Source organism: Xenopus laevis, chromosome 7S (assembly GCF_017654675.1).
Source record: "Xenopus laevis strain J_2021 chromosome 7S, Xenopus_laevis_v10.1, whole genome shotgun sequence".
NCBI classification, from domain to species: Eukaryota; Metazoa; Chordata; class Amphibia; order Anura; family Pipidae; genus Xenopus; species Xenopus laevis.
In genome coordinates this window covers 104,004,065-104,026,718 of record NC_054384.1, presented here as the reverse complement: position 1 = coordinate 104,026,718, position 22,654 = coordinate 104,004,065, and the positions used below count along the sequence as shown (strand labels likewise).

Below are 22,654 nucleotides of genomic sequence, written 5' to 3'. Positions count from 1 at the left end.
GATATATAGTAGATAAAATTTACAAGGCAAAACAAAATAAGGCAGTAAAGGGTGAAATGCAAAAAAATCCCAATAAAACCACAAAAATCAATGTTTTTTTTCCAGACTAGTGTTATCAGCTGTCAGAATCACAGTTTGAATATTTTAGATGGGCCAAACAGGTTATACGGCTAGAAAAAAGTGAACACAATATATGCAGAGCTGAAAATGCAATAAAATGGCTAAAAATTCAATAAATGGCTAAAAATGCACCAAAATACCCAAAAATTGCAAATAATCACCGAAATAACATACAAAAGGTATTGCACAGTACGGTTAGCGAATACGCTATGCGTTAATGGCAATAAAACATTTTTTTCAGCCAAAAAAGAAACGATGCGATAAGAAAAAAAAAAAAAAAGGCCACAATGCCATGTATTGCGTGTGCGTGTGTACAAATGGTAAATTACATGTATGTGCGCGTGTTGCGTGTGCACATGTGTGTAAGTGCAGTGAGTGTAAGTGACCCCCCAATCCCCAAAAATGTATTGTAATGTGTGTAAGTGTGAATCTAAGTGTTATTACTGTAATAAGTATGTGTTGGTGTTTGTGTGTGTAATTGTTGCACTAACCTGAAAAAAAATCGCTGGAGACTGTTGCAGGCGATCAGGAAGAGCCCCGGAAGACATCTGCCTCGGGTTCCTGTCTTGTGTGCTGTGGGCGGAGATCGACATCCGGTGCAGGCTGCAGCAGCAGGACACGTAAGTAAACACGTGCCTGCTGCTGTTTTTGGGGCCCCTGGGCGATCGCGCCCCAGGGGCCACTCGATCCCCTGCTCTGCTCGTTGCCTAGGGCAGGGGATCGAGCAGGAACGGAGCGAGCGCTCTAACAGCCGCTCCTCCGCTCCTGAAACAGGAAATGCTTGCAGAACGTAGAATCTACGTTCTGTGGCATTTCAATACCTTTGCCACAGAACGTAGATTCTACGATCTGTGGCATTTAAAAGGTTAAAAGTTTTTATTTCTAGCCTGTATAATGACTGCTTGTTAATGCTAAATAAATAATATGGAAGAGATCAGTTGTCCATTTTTGTAAGGCATTTATACCAATATATTTTAGCTCCATTTAAAACTTAATTGTCACTTTTTATATAAAAACAAATTATATTTGATTTTTTTTTAATTGTCCCATTCTTTTTAATCGTTAATGTTGCTCAGATATAAACATGAGCGCAAACATCCATATGAAGGACCCGATCTGCCTGATAGAGAACAGGAATGGCCATGAGTTTTTAATTAATGCAGAAGCAGAAGAGATTCTGTCTCAGATCACAGATCCGGTGGTTGTTGTGGTGATTGTTGGGAAATATCGGACAGGAAAGTCTTATCTGATGAACAAATTAGCAGGAAGTAAAACCGGTAAGTACAGTCAGTTCTTGAAATCTTAAAGGTATTCTGTCTTGTCTCTGCTCCTTATACTTACAACTTTGTGGCTGTTAAAAGACAATGGCCGCCAGAATCCCCTATCAGTGTTTGTATATATAGCTCTTAAAGAGCTTGTGTCCTCAGTGTATTCCAAAACAACAATTTGATTCTTAAAGGGGAAGCAAAGTCTAAAATAGAATAAGGCTAGAAATGCTGTATTTTGTATACTAAACATAAACATGAACTTACTGCACCACAAGCCTAATCAAACAAATGATTTATGCTTTCAAAGTTGGCCACAGGGGGTCATCATCTTGTAACTTTGTTAAACATCTTTGCACATGCTCAATGTGGTCTGGGCTGCTTAGGGATCGTCATTAGGGAAAATCATATCATACTTACCGAGATTTTCCTTTCCTGGACTGTAACACGGCAGTGGGCAACAACGGGTTAATCCCTCCAGCCTCCGATGGGACAGGAAATACTAAATAAAAACAGCTCCCGCCCCCTGGCCGCCATCTTTGATTCTGGAGTCTCCCCCATGAGGGTGGGAAGCCATGCCCACTGCCGTGTTACAGTCCAGGAAAGGAAAATCTCGGTAAGTATGATATGATTTTCCCTATTCCTGTTCCTTAACACGGCAGTGGGCAACAACGGGATGTACCAAAAATACACAACAATAAAGAGGGAGGCGATTTCTAAATATTTAATGCTGAATTCAGTACTGAAGTTGCAAAAGAGGAAGGTTTTTTTTGCAAACACATCAAATTTATAGTGATTAACAAATGTCTGGAAAGATGACCAGACGGCTGCTCTGCAGATTTCTTCTGAAGTGGTCCCTGCATGGAAGGCCCATGATGCCGCCATGCCTCTGGTTGAATGTGCCTTAATGGAAGAGGGTACTGAGTTGGAGTTTTTAAAATATAGGCCATCTGGATACACTCCTTGATCCATCCTGCTATCGTGGATTTAGAAGGCTGAGCTCCTGCCTTTTTCCCTGCGGGATCACCAAGAGGGAGTCTGAAGTTCTTATATTCTGTACTCTTTCTAGGTAGGTCTTCAGGCATCTCACCACATCCAGATTTGTGCCATGTTGTTCCGCCTCCGATTCAGGTTTAGGAAAGAAGGTAGGTAGTACAATGTCCTGGGAGGTATGGAATGGAGAGACCACCTTGGGGATAAATTTATCTGCAGTTTTTAGTACTACCTTATCCTGCAGAAAGGTAAGTTTTCCTTCCTTTATTGATAAGGCTTGCAGTTCTCCGACCCTCCTAGCGGAGGTGATTGCCAATAGAAAACATATTTTTAAGTTGAGCAACTTTAGCGATATATTCTGTAATGGTTCGAAGGGCTCAGAGGTAAGTGTCTTCAGAACCAGACTTAAATCCCAGGGAGGAACTTGAGGTCTAGTGACTGGTACCAGTCTTTTTTACTCCCTGGAAGAATTTCTTAATCAGGGTATGCTGAGACCAGTTGATTTTGAAAAGTGAGATATTGCCGTGACCTGGCCTCTGAGAGTAGCAAGGCTGAGCTTCAGTTCCAGTCCCTTCTGTAAAAATTCAACCACCTGAACTTCCGAGATGTCACTAGGATTGATTCCTGCTTTCTTGCACCAATCAATGAACTTTTCCCAGGTGGAGAAGTATTTTTGCAGGGTGTTGGGTTTTCTGGCTGCTATCAAGGTAGTTATGGAGGCTTCAGAGAGCCCTGTAGATAAGAGGTTCAGCCTTTCAAGAGCCAAGCCGTTAAGTTCCACCTGTCTGGATGTGGGTGGACTATTTCCCCCTGTGTCATTAGATCCTCCCAGGGAGGGAGACTGAGTGGGGAGTCCCTGGATAGAATCCAGATTTGAGAGAACCAAGATCTCTTTGGCCACCAAGGTGCCACCAGGACTACTTCTGCATGATCCTCCTTTATCTTCCTCAGAACCCTTGGGATCAGAGAGAAAGGAGGGAAGATGTATGCTCTGCGAAACCTCCATATCATCGAAAATGCGTTCACTTTCCACGCATTCTGCTCCATTGTCCATGACACAACTTTGGAAGTTTCGTGTTCACACTCGATGCCATCAGATCGAGACAAAATGGGCCCCATCTTGCAGATTATCATGTTGAAGGCCGATTGGTGCAGTTCCCATTCTCCGGTGTGTGGACATTGTTCTGCTCAACCTGTCTGCTTGTACATTCTGCAGCCCCGGAATGTACTCTGCCTTCAAATCCTTCAAGTTCTTCTCTGCCCATGTGAATATAATCATGGTCAAGTCTAATAAGCTTTTTGATCTTGTCCCTCCTTGCTTGTTCAAGTATCTGACCGAGGTCATGTTGTCCGATTTTATCAGTATTGACTTGTTTCGACAATGTTTTCTGAAAGTTAGTAGTCCTAGCCATATTGCCTTGAGCTCCTTCCAATTGAAGACCTTGCAACTTCCACTGGAGCCCATTTGCCCTGAGTTTCGACTCCTTGCATGTGGGCTCCCCATCCCCATTTGCTTGCATCTGTGGTTAACACTATCCAAGTCGGTTGGCTCAAAGATACTGGGTGTTCTAGATTCGTTGTTTTGTCCACCATTTTAATGACTGGATCGTGGATGGTGATAAATGAATCTGTTCATGGGGCCGAAGGTGATTGTGATCCCATCTGGATAGGAAGTTGTTTTGTAGGATTCTGACATGATAGGGAGCCCACTTCACGCAGTCCACTGTGGAAATGATCTTCCCCAGTAATCTCTGGCAGTTTACTGCTGAATGTACTGGCCTGGCTCTGAAGGTCCTTATGGATGCTTGGATGTCCCGAATTTCCTTACTGGAAGGGAGAGATTGAAGTTCCTTGTGTCTATTATTACTCCAAGAATTCCATCTGCTGGGCAGGGGAAGAGATGCTTTTCTCCCAGTTCAATATCCATCCCAGACTTTGGAGAAGATCGGACACCCTTGTTCGATGGTCCTCTAGAATCTCCTTCGAAGCTGCTTTGATGAGGATGTCGTCCAAGTAAATAAACAACTGGATCCCTTGCAATCTTAGGTGAGCTATGATGGGTGCCATGATCTTTGTAAACAGCCTTGGGGCTGTTGCCAAACCAAAGGGAATTACGTTGTATTGGAAATGATCGTTTAAGACTTTGAAACGAAGGAATTTCCTGTGAGCTTCTTTTACTGAGATATGCCAATATGCATTCTTTATGTCTAGCTTTACCAGCCAGTCGTCTGGGTCCACACACTGGGTGATAGACCTCAGGGTTTCCATCTTGAAGGATGGGACATCCAACCGTTGGTTCAGCGTTTTGAGATTGAGGATTGCTCTGAACTCTCCGTTCTGCTTTTGTCTGAGGAAAAGGTGGGAGTAATTTCCTGAAAATCTTTGCTCTTGTGGCACCTTTGATATCACTTTTTCTTTCAGTAAGTTTTGGATGATGGACTTTAAAGTGAGGGACTTCTTTGCCGACCTTGGTTTGTCTGAAGAAACAAACTGATGGGGAAGATTCCCGTGCAGATTTATTCCATACCCTTCTGCTATCACGTCCATAATCCACTTGTTCGGACAAACTCGAGCCCACATTGCACTGTATGATGTTAATCTTCCTCCCACATGCAACGGGACTCCCACACCTTCATGCTCTGGGTTTCTCGGGCTTAGTGTTGGCCCCTTTGGACTGAAAGGACTGATTTCTATAGTTAGGCCCTTGTCTCCATGGCCTAGAGAACGGTTTGCCTGGCTTGTATTGTCTGACTTCTTTGAAATTTCCTCTGATGTTTCTAACTGGATTTCTTTTTTCCCTGCGATCCTGCGGGAGAAAAGAGGATTTTCCGGCAGACGCCTTGGAAATAATCTGGTCTAGTTCTGGACCAAACAACAAGTTCCCCTTGAAGGGAAGGCTGCATAAATTATGTTTTGATTGGGCATCCGCATGCCACTGTCTTAACCATAGCCCTCTCCTGGCCACCACAGACAGACTCATGGATTTAGCTGCCAATTTTATGGATTCTAGAGAGACTTCGGCCGCAAACTCGTTGGCCAGTTTTATATCTTGTAGCAACTCGACCAACTTTCCTCTATCTGTACCACTTTAATGGCGTCTTCAAGTTCTTGAAGCCAAATTTTGTTAGCCCTTGTTACAGAAGTTGTTGCTATGGCCGACTTACAGGCTGCCCCATTGGCGACGTAAACCCTCTTAAGGGCTCCATCCTGTCGCCTCTCCATGGTGTCTCTAAGGGAAACACCCTCATCCACTGGTAGCGTGGTCCTCCTGGCCACTCTGGTGATTGCCGCATCCACCTTAGGAGGGTTTCTCCCACACCTTAGCCACATCTGTTGCAAAGGGGAGTAGTTTTCTTAATTTTCCTAGGAACAACTTGCTTCCGATCAGGGTTATCCCATTCGGATTGGATGGAAGTTTTGATTACCTCGTGCACTGGGAAGAGGTGGTTCTTTTTTGAGGATGATTTAAACATTTTATCTTGCTTTACCGGAGATTTTTCCTGATCTTCCAGATCCAAGGTTTTCCTTACTGCTTTAATCAGTGGTTCAACCATGTCAGTATTGAAGGCTGACTCATCCTCCTGTACAGAGTCTCTGTCTGAAATTTCCCCTTCCGTATCGCTAGATATCTCTGAAGTAGCCACCCCCCTATGTTCAAGGGGGTAATTACTCCTGAACTGCTTCTGCTGCAATGGAAGCTGCTCTTTGATCTAAACCTTTCAGTACGTTCTCAGTGACTTGTGTCATCATAGAAGCTACAGATTGATTTATAGTCTCTTTCATCCAACCATCATATCTGACATTTGCGGTGAGTCAACTCCAGAAGCTTCACGTAGACATTTTCCACACAATCTCTTATCTGGCAAAGCATTGCTTGAGCAGGATGCACACTCTGTTCTGGCCACCTTCCTTCTACTCCCTTCTCTGCTAGGAGGACTCCTAATAAAAATAAAAATACATATCAGTAATGTTTACTGTGATCCAAATATTTGTTTGAGGGCCCCTCCCCGATTATTGTTGTGTTCACCTCTCAACAAACATCACTCACCCCCTTGAGCCCGAGTGAGACCTTCGGCAGCTCATTGCAAAAATAAGGATCCTCCAGTAGCACCTGTAAAATTTCACTATTTAATTCTTGTCCCAGAAGGATCCCTATGGGCTTAAGCAATGGTCAGGGGAAAGGCATACTTACAACAGTACCCTCCTGACAGCACAATTGGCACCAGACACTCCTTACCAGTTCAGCAGCCATAGGGGAGAAAAAGCGCTTCCTTTAAACTTGAGCGCCAAGCCTCAGGCGTCTTCCGCGTCTACTTCCGGGTTCGCGTGTTTCGCGCATGCGCAAAAGCGCCAGCGCCATCTTGGAGGCTGACGTCAGCGTCTTATCGCGCACATTGCCTGGGGAGGCGTTTGCGACTTACGGCGCTGTTGGCACACATGGCCCAGGCCTGCCAAGGCTTCTCTGGAGACACACAAGAGGTAACCAACCCGGTCCCAGGACTTCAGAAAGGGGAGAGGTACCCAGTCTGGACTATTGGGGGTGACGACAGGAGAAAAAAAGATGGCGGCCAGGGGGCGGGAGCTGTTTTTATTTAGTATTTCCTGTCCCATCGCGAGGCTGGAGGGGATTAACCCGTTGTTGCCCACTGCCGTGTTAAGGAACAGGAAAAACAAAGCTGCTTGAGTTCTGCATGGCTGGGAAGTAAGGCTGGGGCTCCCCCTGCTGTTCATAAGAATGATTGTTTCCTTGCAGAGCAGTTAGGGACCGTCTGACAATTCCTATCCACAGCAGTAAATGAAGGGAGAATTTCACTGCATACAGTCAGGTTTCTTATAAAACGGTACACATTTTTTAATTAAAGTATATTGGAGATATGTTTCCTTTTCATTAAAGAAAGTAAAAATGGGATTTTTTTTTTTTTGCCTTTACATGACCTTTCAAGGGCATGCACCCCTTTAATACCACTTGGCACTAACTGTTGACTCTTAAAGGAGAAGGAAATTCCCTGGGTGCAAAAACCCTCCCCCTCCCCTGTTTTGCCCCCCTCCCTCCTCCCCCCTGGCCTACCTGTCCCGCCGGGCAAATGCCCTAACTTGTTACTCACCCCTCTGCGCAGGTCCTGTCCACGGAGTTCACAGGCGCCATCTTCTTAAGACCGCTTGGGAGAAGATGGGGCCTGTGAACTCCGTGGACTGGACCCTGTGCAGAGGGGTGAGTAACAAGTTAGGAGCATTTGCCAGGCGGGACAGGTAGGCCAGGGGGGAGGAGGGGGGGCAACACATGGGAGGGGGGAGGGATTTTTGCACCCAGGGGGTTTCCTTCTCCTTTAAAGCTTCATTCCCCTTACTACCACTGTGCACCCAATCTCCATCTCTATCCACCCTGTATTGCCCCACCTTATATTCCTGTGCTGACCTTTGATAGAAATTTGAATGATGTAAAATTACCAGCACTAATGCTAAAACATGATATTTTTCTCTTTTTTTGTCTATTGCCTAAAACAATGTGTTTATTAAATGTTTATTAAAATGTTTTTCTCTCTGTAGGTTTCCAGCTAGGGTCCACTATTCAATCAAAGACTAAAGGGATCTGGATGTGGTGTGTTCCTCATCCTCGCAAACCCTCTCATACCCTGGTGTTGTTGGACACAGAGGGACTGGGGGATATAGAAAAAGTGAGATATCCATTAAATAAAACAGAAATGAGTAGTGAAATGTCTTCAATGATTACTCAGCAAGTCTAGTTCTTTAAGAATTACTTTTTCTAGATGAAAGAAAGTCTTCATAGTCATACGTCATATCTGGCTCAGTCTAAATAACTGACTCCCCCATGGCCTGTATTCCATGTATTCCATATTTATATCTTATCCCATAACATCAGACTTGATAGTCAGTACTGCTACTGTAGGGACAATATATCAGGTTTACTGATCACACCATTTACTTCCATAAAAAAAAACATACCGTTTCAGAGATCAAAGTGTTCAGTAGTTTGTGGAACAAATCCAGGGCAGCAACTTGTCTGCAAAGTTCTTTATTGGGAAACTGAGTTACACAACATGTTTCGGGCCTACGCCCTTTATCAAGTGCCTCAAGTGCACTTGATAAAGGGCGTAGGCCCGAAACATGTTGTGTAACTCAGTTTCCCAATAAAGAACTTTGCAGACAAGTTGCTGCCCTGGATTTGTTCCACAAACTACTGAATGCATTGAACTATTGGGTATTATACACAGAATACCTGTGAAAGAAGCCAACAACGAAATTTGGTGAGCTTGCTCTGAATATTATATTTGCAGAGATCAAAGTGCAGATAGCATTGTCACGTTCATTATATAGTGCAGTTCATTATATATCAACATGGCAGCTTCTTACCTCCGCGAAACACAAAATGCAACAACCACTTTGTATAATGCTAAGCTGTTGGCAGATGCACAAGCAGCCACACTTTTGCCACGGGAGCAGTTATGTGAAGATATAAACTTTTCTATAACAAACACCCCAGTTTAACCAGTGCAGGGAAACAGCACATTATATTTCAATTAAAAACACTTTAACTTTGGTGTTCCTTTATGTGTATTGTGTCAATATCTGCTCCCCACTCGCAGGCCCGGATTTAGGGAAAGGCCCCCTAGGCCCGGCCTAGGCGGCAAGATGTTAGGGGCGGCAAGAAGGCGCCCCCTAACATCTTGTGTAAGTCGGCTGCTCCTGATAGATCCGGCTGGCTTTAGGACCGCTCCTCCAGCCTATCTCCCGCTGTGGCTCCGCCCCCTCCCACTCCTCTCTGTGCTCGTGCTGCTGCTGCCTCTGCTGTGCTGCGTGTGTCCCAGCAAGGTGATCTGTTCCTGGTATGTACATTTAATATTTCCCCTGCAGATCTGCTGTATATCGGCCATGTAGAGAAATATGTCATAGTCAACTTGCAGATTTGCTGGAGGTGCAGAATCACAAGTGTTCTAACTTCTAAACCTGTTACAGATTTTTTTATGTCCTTTCCTGCTTCCTACAAAAATGAAAACCATTTCAGTTCTTGTATTATAAGGGATAATGTACCCCCTACTGTAAATGATAAGGATATTAGAAGTCACTGAGGGGTTGTTCTGTGACCATATAAAGACACAAGGCTGCAGGCTGAGTTATACAGGGAACTCTGAGTATCACTCATGTATTATAAGGGATAATGTACCCCTAATGTAAATGATAAGGATATTAGAAGTCACTGAGGGGGTTCTATGGCCATATAAAGGCACAAGGCTGCAGGCTGAGTTATGCAGGGAACTCGGAGTATCACTTATGTATTATAATGGATAATGTACCCCTACTGTAAATGATAAGGATATTAGAAGTTACTGACGGGGTTGTTCTGTGACCATATAAAGGCACAAGGCTGCAGGCTGAGTTATACAGGGAACTCGGAGTATCATCATGTATTATAAGGGATAATGTACCCCTAACTGTAAATGATAAGGATATTAGAAGTCACTGAGTAGTTCTGTGACCATATAAAGGCACAAGGCTGCAGGCTAAGTTATACAGGGAACTCTGAGTATCACTCATGTATTATAAGGGATAATGGTACCCCCTACTGTAAATGATAAGGATATTAGAAGTCACTGAGGGGTTGTTCTGTGACCATATAAAGACACAAGGCTGCAGGCTGAGTTATACAGGGAACTCTGAGTATCACTCATGTTTTATAAGGGATAATGTACCCCCTACTGTAAATGATAAGGATATTAGGATCACTGAGGGGTTGTTCTGTGACCATATAAAGGCACAAGGCTGCAGGCTGAGTTATACAGGGAACTCGGAGTATCACTCATGTATTATAGGGATAATGTCTGCTGAGAAATAGGAACTACAAAGATTATGATGCTGCCAAGATTTGACTTTTTTATTTTATAATAAATATTTAACTGATGCTGCGGCTGCCCACTGTAGCACAATTGACAAACTTATCAAAACAAGGGACACATCTCTCTCTGCATCTATGTATAAAAAGGTGTCTATATATAGAGAATATATATAGATATATCTCAAACAAGCCTAACTGCTAGTTGATCCATCTGATCCACTTTTTGCATAAATGTCCTGATTGGAAAAAGATTCACATCCAGAAAATGCGTGCGGGGGGGGGGGGGGGCGGCACAGTAGCTGGGCCTAGGGGGGCAAGGAGGGTAAATCCGGCCCTGCCCACTCGGTCCATTATAGAGCAGCCTTTTGTAATTGAGTCCTACTGATTCTAGTGGAAATCAAAAGCTTGCAAATTTAGGGAGCTTGGTTTTCACTCTGATGTATTGATGCATTTCATTTATTTCAGGGTGACAGCAAAAATGATGCCTGGATCTTCTCTCTGGCAGTTCTGTTAAGCAGTAACTTAGTATATAACAGCATGGGAACCATCGACAACCACGCAATGGAGCAGCTACAGTATCCTTTCCAGTAACATATCTTACGTTGACATTTCATTTGTCATTAATCTGTGTGACATTGGCTTGGCCTTTTAAAACGATTTTGCGTTTTTGCTCTTCTTTAAGTTTTCTTTAATATGTCTCAGCTACGTGACAAACCTGACAAACCTGATAAAGCTAAAGACAAATCCAGAAGGAGAAGAAAAAAATGAATCTAGTGAATTCAAGCGCATATTCCCATCATTCACATGGTGTGTGCGAGATTTCAGCCTCGCATTAGAGATTGATGAAAAGGAAATCACAGAAGATGAATATCTAATGAACTCCCTCAGACTCAAGAAAGGTATTAATTAACCTAGTAAATCACACACTACTTGTATTCCTCCTGCTACACACATTTGTGTGCTGAAAATGACAACATTTGTATCCATGTTGAAATCGCTGCACTGCATGGTGATTTAACAATATGGATGCTAATAAGCATTAGGCAAACATGCAGCCAGTATTGTTGGTAAAAAAATAGTGATTTACATGTGTTTTTGTGCCTTACACTTGCATTCACAAATCAATATTTTAAGTCCCTTTAAGTTTCCCCTAAATCCCACAGGATTCCCAACCAGACATTGCCCCTTGTCAAACCCCAGCTAATTAAATAAGGACCTATTTTCTGTGTACATGCTGTATGACTTCCACTCATACCAATGTTTTCCAAGTAATTATTCACTTACACAGTTTATACCTATAAAAATAAATATGTGACTTTACTTGTACCAGGTACTGATAAGAAGATTCAAGATTACAACCTGCCAAGGGAGTGCATCCTTCACTACTTTCACTCACATAAATGTTTTGTGTTTGACCGACCTTCGGCTACAAGAAACCTTCGTCGTCTGGAGGAGCTAGAAGAGCGGGACCTGGAAAAAGAATTTGTGGAACAAACGCAAAAGTTCTGTGATTATATACACAAACAAGGGATAGTCAAAACTCTTCCTGGTGGTCTCTTAGTCACTGGAAGAAGTAAGTAGTGTTCACAATAAGGCCAGTGGGACTATGTAATCTCCTGTATTCTGTCTGGGGATTGCCTTAATTTTAAGAGGACCTTAGATGACATCCTGGACAAGCAATATATCCAGGGATGTTATGTTTTGGCTAGCCGAGGATGATTAGAGTATAACAGTGCTTTATTAGCAGGCTCTCATGCAGCCATTACACAACAGTAAGCTTTCACTTTTAAGCTGTCAGGAAGTATGCACAGTATAAGTCTGAGCACAGTGACATCTACAGGCCATTTGTATAAACACCACATATTCCCCCTATAGTAGGAAAGCATTTGGACCACTATAATAACATCAACAATGCATCTTAAAGTAATAACACACATTATTCACATCACATAGTCCTGGCTTCATGCAGGTAGTTTTCTGATAGTTTTCTGATTCTCTCAGTACGCCTTATAGGTTCACTTTCTTCAGCAGTTGCAGTTGACATCAGGAGTAGGAAAATGTCCTTCATCAAATGGAGCTTCTCCAAAGTCATATCTCACAGGAGCAAGACGACTTGCATTCCATATGCATCCTTCAGACAGTTCATATGTGAATGGTCCTCGCTGGTGTCTCACTTCAAGTGGTGTAGTAAATTTAGATTGTCCTTGTTTCAGTATTTCTGGTTTCTTAATTCTGACTAAAGATCCAGGCTGAAAGTGCACTTCTCTTGCACCACGTTTTCTGTCAGTATAAGCCTTGCATTCGGCTTGGTGACGTTTCACAACATCAGCAGTAGATGATTTTGTAGGCACAGTATTTTGTGAAAGTTTGATGTCTGCAACATGTAACTTAGTGCGTATCTGTCTGCCATGTAATAATTCATCAGGAGATGATTGGGTTGTTGTATGGCACTTTGCTCTGTAGTTATGTAGGAACTCTGTTGTAAATACTTTCCAAGATTTCCCAGTAAGATTTGCTGTCTGTAGTGGATGAGTAGAGTATAACAGTGCTTTATTAGCAGGCTCTCAAGCAGCCATTACACAACAGTAACTTTCACTTTTAAACAGGAAGTAAGCACAGTATAAAGCTCCCCATAGACGCGATAATTCTTCTTGCCAAACGACCAATTTTAGGGAAGCCTGACCAATCCTTCGAAATTATCGCGCGGTTAGTGGGATTCGAACGATCGTACATCTTACGATTTTTCGGCCGACATCTGTCAGGAAATTGATCGGCCAGGTCAAAAAATCTTTGTCGGTCCCAGTGCAATCTATCTATGTTTGCAGGGACAAGCAGGCAGCTTCCCTTTGTTTTCCTGGCAAATTGGTCTTTTTAGTGGATGGTAAATTCGTACGATTATTCTGAGAAGATCGTGGTCTCACGATCAGGATCTGATCTTTTAAAAATCTCAGCATCTATGGCCAGCTTAGGTCTGAGCACAGTTACATCTACAGGCCAGTTGTATAAACACCACAAGGGATACAGTGATTTTGAAACTCAAGGGTTTCTGTTAGTTTGTATGTATTGGCTTGTTCTTCATTGTCAAGATTGCGCCTAATTCCTGACTACACATCCTAAACTAGTGTAGCCTTGACAGATGGTATTATCTGGATGGATCCAGATAAGGTTTAGAATCTATTCTGATAGACCAAACAATCCCGGCAGATTGTTTCCTCCTAACCCTTTAGCACAGGTTTGTCCAAAATGTAGATCAGGATCTATGAGTAGACCTTTAGCTGGTGATCAGTAGATTTCAGGACACTGTCAACAAACAGCTTGTCTGAATCTCCCTCCTGTTTGCATTCAGAAAACAGAAAACTTCCTCCTTTTCATTCAGATATTGTTTATGTTAAACAATATCTGAATGAAGGGGACTTAAAAATAAATAGAATTCAAGTCAAGTTGAAGAACTTATGTCTCTGTTTTCAACACTATGCTAATTGGAAGAGCTGCCAGAGGAATTGCCTTGCTAAAAATAACAGATAAACGAGTAAAGTAGATATTAGAGCCTTTTTTGCAGACACTGGCCTTTTTTAATACATAAAAAACAATACATTTTTTTTTTCTATTCTCTCTCTAGTGCTGGCATATCTTGTAAACCTTTACTTAGAGACCATTAAAAGTGGATCAGTCCCCTGCATAGAGAATGCTGTCCTTGCACTGTCAGTAATAGAGAACACTGGGGCTGTGCAGGATGCCTTGAAAATGTATGAAACTTGCATGAATGATCAGGTGGCCGGATTTCCGACAGAGACACTGGAGACGTTTCTGCAGATGCACCAGGATTGTGAGAAGGAGGCTCTGAAGGTCTTTCTGAAACGTTCCTTCAATGATGAGAATCAAAAGTTCCAACAAGAATTCAAGGTCAGTTATTTAAAGTTACAGTAACACTGCAATGCAAAAACAATCTTTTGTGTGCTAGATATCTATAAATCTGCTAGATACCAGAGTATCCATTTGATCTTTATATCAATTTTCTAGTGCATTGTCCGCTAAACATTTATTCATTTGAAAGAACAAATCAATTGATATATAAGTTAAAAAAAAAAACAAAAAAACTCATAATAAATATAGTCTTGGCCCTCAATCAGTTTCACCATGGTTTTACATTCTTTAAAGTCAAAAGTCAACATTTAGGCCTCAAACATTTTAAAATTCAGTATTTACATATCAGTATTTACATATATATTATTCAACTATGCAGAAGTGCAAGGACTGCTCTTTGACTCCAGAACCTTAATGAATATTTTATAACAACTGTGGTCAACTTAGCACAGCTGCAACTGCACTTGCAGTCATAAATGACGCCTATAATGTGGAGAATATTGAGAGCACTGTACTATTCAGTATATTTACTCAGTATATTCCTAAAAAGGACTGCATTAGAATTGCATCACTACAAAGTTACCAAAGAACAAGGAGCAGATTATGAAAAACTGGTACACCAGGAACTCAAACTTACCATAAGGGCATTGAGGCTTTAAAACATAACCTTGTTTAAAAGAGAAGTAAAGTCTAAAATAGAATAAGGCTAGAAATGCTGTATTTTGTATGCTAAACATAAACATGAACTGACTGCACCACAAGTCTAATCAAACAAATGATTTATACTCAAAGTTGGCCACAGGGGGTCAACATCTTGTAACTTTGTTAAACATCTTTGCAAGACCAAGACTGTGCACATGCTCATTGTGGTCTGGGCTGCTTAGGGTTTGCATAAATGATCAAAACTGCACAAGTCAAATAATATCTGCCAGAAGCCGATACAGCAAGACTGATTAATAATCAGAATATACAGACTGCACTGGGTCCTGTGTTGTCATGTAATCTAATGTGGATTTTATAGTTTTTGTATTGTTTGATACAAACTTTCTCCAACTCTGCAGAACCATCGGCTGCAGCAAAATAATTCTCCAAATAGAATCCCAGTTTATCTGTTTAAATCTGGCTCCATGATCCTTGTCCCTGCAGCTGGAGTTGGAAACAGTAAAGGGGATGTAAAGGCAAAAATAAAATCCAATACAAATCTCTACACAGTCGCCAACTGCTCTACAGGGAAACAAACAAAGCTGCTTGAGTTCTGCATGGCTAGGAAGTAAGACGGGGGCTCCCCCTGCTGTTCATAAGTATGATTGTTTCCCTGCAGAGTCCTATCCACAGCAGTAAATAAAGGGAGAATTTCACTGCATATAGTCAGGTTTCTTATAAAAACGGCACACATTTTTTAATTGAAGTATATTGGACAAAGGTTTCTTTTTCATTAAAGAAAGTAAAAATGGGATTTTATTTTTTTGCCTTTACATGCCCTTTAAAGATTAAAAAAAAGCTGCATGAAAAGTTAAAATAAATTGTCAATCCTACCAAGTGTAATATGGGGTCCAAAATCAGTACAGGACACCACTATTGGAACAACCTACACAGACTTAAAATCTAAAATTAAATGTAATTTTAAAAAATTAAAAATGTTTTTGAAAAATGTAATTTAAAAAAAAGATTTAAAGTCTGAGGTATGTCAGCCTCCCCCTGGTTTCCTAGAAACCTGTTCTCAATTCTGTCTCCAGTGTCTAGTACCACGTAGTACCTCTGTAAGGATATTGTGGTGACATACTTCTTTCGTCTGTTAGTATCACAGGGTTTATCCTTCATTTAGTTTAGGGACTGTGCTCCAAGTGCCCAAGGGATATATGTTAGTAGGAACTACTGTGAAAAAAATCTTGACTGCAACCATTACACCACTCACTAAAAGACGAATTTTTACAACATCGCGCCACTTCGACAGGTACAAGTTCTCCTCCACTACGCTAATTCACTAAATTATGAAGTTGCGTCTAACGTTAATTTGTCAGCTCGATATCGTTAATTTCTGCCTAGAGTAAGTTCGTTAGTTCACTTAAGCTTAGGTCAATTTGAATAGGGCGGGTACATATAGGTCATATTTATGTCTTTATTAGAGATGTTGGTGCAAATGCTTGAAGTGGCCACTTATTATTACACATGTCCAAGGAAGCAAAAAGACAAAAGAGATCCTCTAATGTCCTAGACATGTGCCCACCCTAAAACAAAAGTGTCATGCCCCTCAAATGGTAATAAAAAAATGTTTTACATAACATTTTTTAATAGTTACAACTTTTAAAGACGATACCGCGTTTTTTAAAATTTGTATGACTTTTCAGCATACAGGATATGATGTCACTGACATAAGATTGAGGAGGATGTAGCTTCATCTTATCAGTTTGCCAGGTCTAAGCTTGTGAAGGAAACTTTGCGAATACTGGCAATACTGTTCGAAACTGCACTAGGGAAGGTCTCTGGCTAATTTTCACTAGCGACAGCCATTTTGCCCCTTGTCAGGGTCGGCACCCCTCTGTCCCTCTACTGTGACGCGCCGAGTATGCGCACATGAAGGCGCTGCTCGGCGCACCTACGTGAAGGCGCCTGGCTGTCCGTGTGTTTGTTGCCTAGCTCATGCGCAGAAAGCACTTCTCGAAAAAAACTTTTTTTCTGGAGAGTGAGACACTACCCCTTGCCTTTATTCCTAAGAGTAGATCCAATCAGTGTGGTGCAGGGTTAATCTATATCTTTTCCCTTTATTTATTTATGTTAGGAATTTGGATAGGAAATAGAGTGCTGAATTCGACTTTTCCAGATTTGCGTGCAAGCCTCAGAAGCAAGGCTGAATTTGAGAATTTAAGAAACATTGACCTATGCATTTACCAAACAAATTATAATGAAAAAAGAACTTCAGTGCAACAAATGCACAAAGAGTTCCGACATTTGTGTAATCCCCTCCTGATTTCAAATAATAGTCATTCTTTTCAACAGGAACTATAGATGGGAAAATGAAGGAATTTTCAACACTTAATGAGAACAAATCTACAGAGCATTGTCAAATCATCATTCAGCAATTAAGTGCAGCTCTGGACCAAAGAATATCCCAGAGAAAGTTTTTAAAACCTGGAGGGTACATGCTGTTTTTGGAAGAGAAGAGGACAATTATGGCAAAGTATGACACAGCCCCAAACAAAGGCCTAAAGGTACTAAATATGAATATTAAAATAAAGCATATAGATAGAACAGGTATATTCATGTAACACCTGCAGTCACATATTTCCTGTTAAAAGTCTTGTGGCAACTTTTTTTTTGTCTCAGCGACTTTTTGTCTTGGCGACTTTTTTTTTGTCTCAGCGACTTTATTGTCAAAAGCATTAAAGTCAATGGGTGCTTTTTCTCATGGCGACTTTTTTGTCTCTGCAACAATTTTGTCTTGGCGACTTTTTTGTTGCAGTCAAATTTTTCGTGGAGTATTTTTGCGGCCGTTTTAGAAAATTCTCCACCTTTGAAGAACCTTTTGCTTTCCTTATCCCTTGCTTACTCACAGTTAAAAATTACAAGTTATTCTATAAATAAATTCAAATAACTACTTTTTTTATTTTCTTGGAAAACAGAGCCTTGAAGTACTACAGGAATTTATGAATAACCTGAAGGTAATTGAAGCTACCATCCTCCAAGCAGATGAGAGCCTAACAGCAAAGGAAAAACAGATTGCAGGTGCATAGAATAGGGCGGGAATAGTAGAGAAGGTAGTAGTTCAAGGGACTCACTCTTTATATGTATCTTGCCAGCTCAAATTTATACTTCTGGATATAATGCTGTATTTTTAGAGGGAGCAATGGGCAACTTGATGAGAGAAATGGCTGCGAGGGTGGTGCAGTTTCTTGATAAACTGATATTCATAATGATTTATATCCCCTTCAGAGAGTCAGGCTGAGGCAGAGGCAGCAAAAAGGCAAAGGCAGATTCTTGAAGAGCAAGCGAGGTCCCTACAAGAAAGCCTGGAAAATCAGAAGAAGAGTTATGAGCAGCACGAGAAGATGCTAATAGAGAAGATGGAAAGTGATAGGCGCAACTTAATAGCAGAGAATGAGCGGATGATCGACCAGAAGCTGCAGGTACAGTGAACCCGGTTACAGTCTGTTTGATGTGCTTAGAGCAAAGTTCCATTTGCTGTTCCTTAGTTTACTCCTAATCTTTGTAATTATTTGTTTGAGTATGGCAAACTATGTATCTGGTACTATAAACATTTAATTATCATTATCCCATGGGATGAGGCAGGCTTGGTCAAAATGGTTTACAGGAATATGGAAAGAAATCATAGAGACGATGTAAAATAGCTACTTGTCTGGCTTCATTTCTCCTACAGAAATGAGCATTTGTAGCACTAGATGGGGTATTAATATAAAGGGGCAAAGACAAAGAAAAAGTTGATCTTTTATTTCCCTGACGTAAATAAGCATTGGTAGCTGAAGACATACAGTGCCACTTCCAATGCAGTGCTTCCATGGAGCCCTATTGCCTTTAAAGTAACACTGAGGCCAGCTATGGGCCCTCAATATGGGTCTGCTGGCTACATTTCCTGCTAGTCTTTCTTGTGTTCCTGCCTGTCTTGGTGATTTGATTTGCATTCTGCTGTTATTGGTATTACACATGCCAAAGAATCACATGGCTAATGTTACTTAAGACAAAACCAAAACTCAGGAGAGTAAAGGTGGTGTGCCTGGGCTGTGGGTCTGGTTTTCAGCTTCTTGGATGCCACCAAATCTTACTGCACAAAAATCCAGTGACTCCCACTAAAGTGAAGAACCCAATGTAAAAATGAAGAAGCTGATAAGGACAGAACTAAGCATTTCAGACGGCAGAACTATAAATCTCAGAAACTGACCAGATCAAAGCCAGGATGAGATCAATACAAAGGAAAGGACCAGGGTCAGGTAGGAGTCAGGAACCTGTGAGCAGTAGGATTCAATGCACCAAGTAACAAGCTAACTTGGTCTACAATGGACAGTGAATGAACTCACAGCCTGTAATTGCCTGAAATGACCATTTTCTTGGGCACAAAATATGCAGGGAGGCAATGTCTGTGAAACACAGTACTTCTAGTGAAAAACAGTACTTCTAGTGAAAAAAACAGTACTTCTATTGAAAAAACAGTACTTCTAGTGAAAACCAGTACTTCTAGTGAAAACCAGTACTTCTAGTGAAAAAAAACAGTACTTCTGCTGAGAAAAACAGTACTTCTAGTGAAAAACAGTACTTCTAGTGAAAAAGCCAGTACTTCTAGTGAAAAACCAGTACTTCTAGTGGAACAAAAAATACTTCTAGGGAAAAACAGTACTTCTAGTGAAAAAACAGTACTTCTAGTGAAAAAAACAGAACATTAATGTAATTGCCTGAAATGACCACTTTCTTGAGCACAGAATATGCAGGGAGGCGGTGTCTGTATGATACTTCTAGTAAAAACAGTACTTCTAGTGAAAAAAACAGTACTTCTAGTTCAAAGAACTGTAATTCTAGCAAAAAACAGTACTTCTAGTGAAAACCATTACTTCTAGTGAAAACCAGTACTTCTAGTGAAAAAAAACAGTACTTCTGCTGAGAAAAACAGTACTTCTAGTGAAAAACAGTACTTCTAGTGGGAAAAACAGTACTTCTGCTGAGAACAACAGTACTTCTAGTGAAAAACAGTACTTCTAGTGAAAAAGCCAGTACTTCTAGTGAAAAACCAGTACTTCTAGTGGAAACAAAAGTACTTCTAGGGAAAAACAGTACTTCTAGTGAAAAAACAGTACTGTAATTGCCTGAAATTACCACTTTCTCAAGCACAGAATATGTTGGGAGGCGATGTCTGTACAATACTTCTAGTAAAAACAGTACTTCTAGTGAAAAAAAGTACTTCTAGTTAAAAAAAACTGTACTTCTAGTGAAAACCAGTACTTCTAGTGGAAAAAAACAGTACTTCTAGTGAAAAAAACAGTACTTCTAGTGAAAAACAGTACTTCTGCTGAGAAAAACAGTACTTCTAGTGAAAAACAGTACTTCTAGTGAAAAAAACAGTACTTCTAGTGAAAAAAACAGTACTTCTAGTGAAAAACAGTACTTCTAATGAAAAAACAGTCCTTCTAGTGAAAAGAGAGTACTTCTAATGAAAAAAAGTACTTCTAGTGAAAAACCAGTACGTCTAGTGGGAAAAAAGTACTTCTAGGGAAAAACAGTACTTCTAGTGAAAAACAGTATTTCTAGTAAAATAAAAACAGTACTTCTAGTGAAAAACCAGTCCTTCTAGTGAAAAAACAGTACTTCTAGTGAAAAACAGTACTTCTAGTGAACAAAAACAACACTTCTAGTGAAAAACAGTACTTCTAGTAAAAAAACAGAACTTTTCCAATCAGTGAAAACCAATCAGTGACTAGGGGGTCACACGGGTCATAACTGTTGCTTTTGAATCTGAGCTGAATGCTGAGGATCAATTGCAAACTCACTGAACAGTTATGTCCCATGTGGCCCCCCTTATAGTCACTGACTAACTCAGAGTTAGAGAGCTGCAAAGCAGGAAGTAGTGTTCTGGCTATTATGTTACACATCCAATCACTCCAGCCTTTATATATTACATTTTTGCCTTACTAACTATATTAGAAACATTGTTTATATTGCACAGCCTGTCTAATTACCCAGTTTTTATTTTTACATTGAACTGTTCCTTAAAGGTGTTACTTGTGCAGAATTGGCGCCAGGCCCATATCTGTAGATTTTTGTAATGCCAGGGGTCTATTTTGAATCTCAATCCAGTCACGACTTATCTATTCTTAGAAATAAAATCTGGTTGGAAATCTAAAAGTCATATTTTTTATAATAATACATATCTTACATTGTTCTTATCATCTGTTTCCAGGAACAAAGTGCCATGCTGACTGCTGGACATCAAAGCAATGTGAATGCTCTACAGGGAGAGATTAATGGGCTAAAGGGGAAAAACAGGGATATTTTACTCTTACCCTGTGTTATAAGCTAAGAAAACTTTGCTCTGTGACAGATTTTGCTCATTAGGGCCTGAAGCTTCTGAGAAATGTATTACATGTGTATTGTATTTGCAATATTAAATCCACAAAACTGCTGGATGTTTAGTGAGTAAGTTTAATAAAATATGTTTTGTAAAAGCTCTTGAAATATGTACTGTATATACTCGAGTATAAGCCGACCCGAGTATAAGCCGAGGTACCTAACTTTACCTACGAAAACTGGGAAAACTTATTGACTAGAGTATAAGCCTAGACACAACTAAGACTGTTAGACAAGCAAAACGGTACCTTCAGCACTAGGCTGCCAGTTGGTGCCTGAGGCTCAACAAAGACTGACAGACAGGCATTTTACTTATTTACAAAGGCTTCGTATTACAGGTTATGATGCAGAATCGACCAAACCTATCCCTTTGTAATCGGATTGTAGGTCAAGTACACACCTATCATGATCCAGTAGCTTCTTTCTCATCATGACCTGAGAAATCCCAAAACAGGAGCTAGTTCAACTACAACTCTCACATATAGCATGGCAGCCGAGTTGCAGATCAACAATAGCTGGAGAAGCATTCCGATCTCCCCGGTAATAGGGCACCGTATAGGGTACAGTGCTCCCAATTTTGAAGTTATACACGGCCCCCTGTCTGCCAGCAGCGTACATTCTGCCAAAGCAAATGGTGACAGAGAATTGCCAAATGGAACGCATTACTGTGTGCATTGTCCCACTGCCATGTGCTCCAGCGTGATTATACCCCAGCCATCAACTACATCCATGCAAACGTCTAACAAGAAAATGCAAAGCAATCAGGCCGACTTTGCACAGGTCCAATAAAGTCGGCTCTTCAATTCGCCGCAGTTTAAGTGTTAACAAAGTGCTGAGCGTTGTGCAGTAATCCCTATTCCCTCACACAATTGTTACAGCGGCGCTAGCAGCAGACACTGTACCGCTATATGCAGAAGCCATTACCGTATGTTCTCACAGTTACCGTCCATGGTGTCAGAGCAGCAGGAGGCCTCCTGGGCGGGCTATTCATTCCTTCTCTCTTTTTTCACAGCGCACTTGCCAAATGGGTTGCCCTTGACAACCAGAGCCAGCTCTGATGTCAGCAGCCCTGTGCACAAGCTGTCAGTGAAGGCTAGCACAGGGAGAGAGTATATCCGCGTGCGTGTCTGAGGCAGACTGTTATGTTAGCACACGGCACTGCTAGGTTATGAAAGAGTAATCCCGGCTTGCTGCTGCTGCACGCGAATCACTGGGAGTTCATAGAGAGAGCAACGAGAATTATGCTAACATTCGGTAGCAGAAGGGGATGCACAGGGCCTTTATTTATGCTTGCTCATGTTCCTTATTCTGATCACGGTAACCAATATAATAATTAGCTCCGCTAAATAGTCGCTCAATAACTTTGTTTATACAGTATGTTGTTTCCTGGACTTGGTTCTCCTGGAGGAACAGCGCTGGGGGGCAGGGGCACGGGACTCCTGTCAGTAGCCCAGCCCCTCGTATACTGACTCGAGTATAAGCCGAGGTAGAC

At 41.3% G+C, this 22,654-nt stretch overlaps 1 protein-coding gene across 1 annotated transcript; it reads left to right on the top strand.

Moving 5' to 3' along the window:
* The first annotated feature begins 1,148 nt into the window (after positions 1 to 1,148).
* LOC108705634 (guanylate-binding protein 1) lies at positions 1,149 to 21,262 on the top strand. The gene is made up of 10 exons (XM_041571657.1): positions 1,149 to 1,397; positions 7,926 to 8,053; positions 10,696 to 10,805; positions 10,933 to 11,129; positions 11,561 to 11,803; positions 13,850 to 14,137; positions 17,092 to 17,303; positions 17,715 to 17,817; positions 18,025 to 18,218; positions 20,996 to 21,262. Exons 1-10 carry the CDS (start codon positions 1,205 to 1,207, stop codon positions 21,113 to 21,115), a joined length of 1,788 nt encoding a protein of 595 aa, XP_041427591.1. The 5' UTR covers positions 1,149 to 1,204; the 3' UTR covers positions 21,116 to 21,262.
* The last annotated feature ends 1,392 nt before the right edge of the window (positions 21,263 to 22,654 follow it).

Coding starts and splice junctions, on each gene's coding strand:
- LOC108705634 (XM_041571657.1), top strand. CDS start 1,205: ATGAGCGCAAACATCCATATGAAGGACCCGATCTGCCTGATAGAGAAC. Junction 14,138..17,091: donor CCAACAAGAATTCAAGGTCA/GTTATTTAAAGT, acceptor TCTTTTCAACAG/GAACTATAGATGGGAAAATG. Junction 17,818..18,024: donor AAAGGAAAAACAGATTGCAG/GTGCATAGAATA, acceptor TATCCCCTTCAG/AGAGTCAGGCTGAGGCAGAG.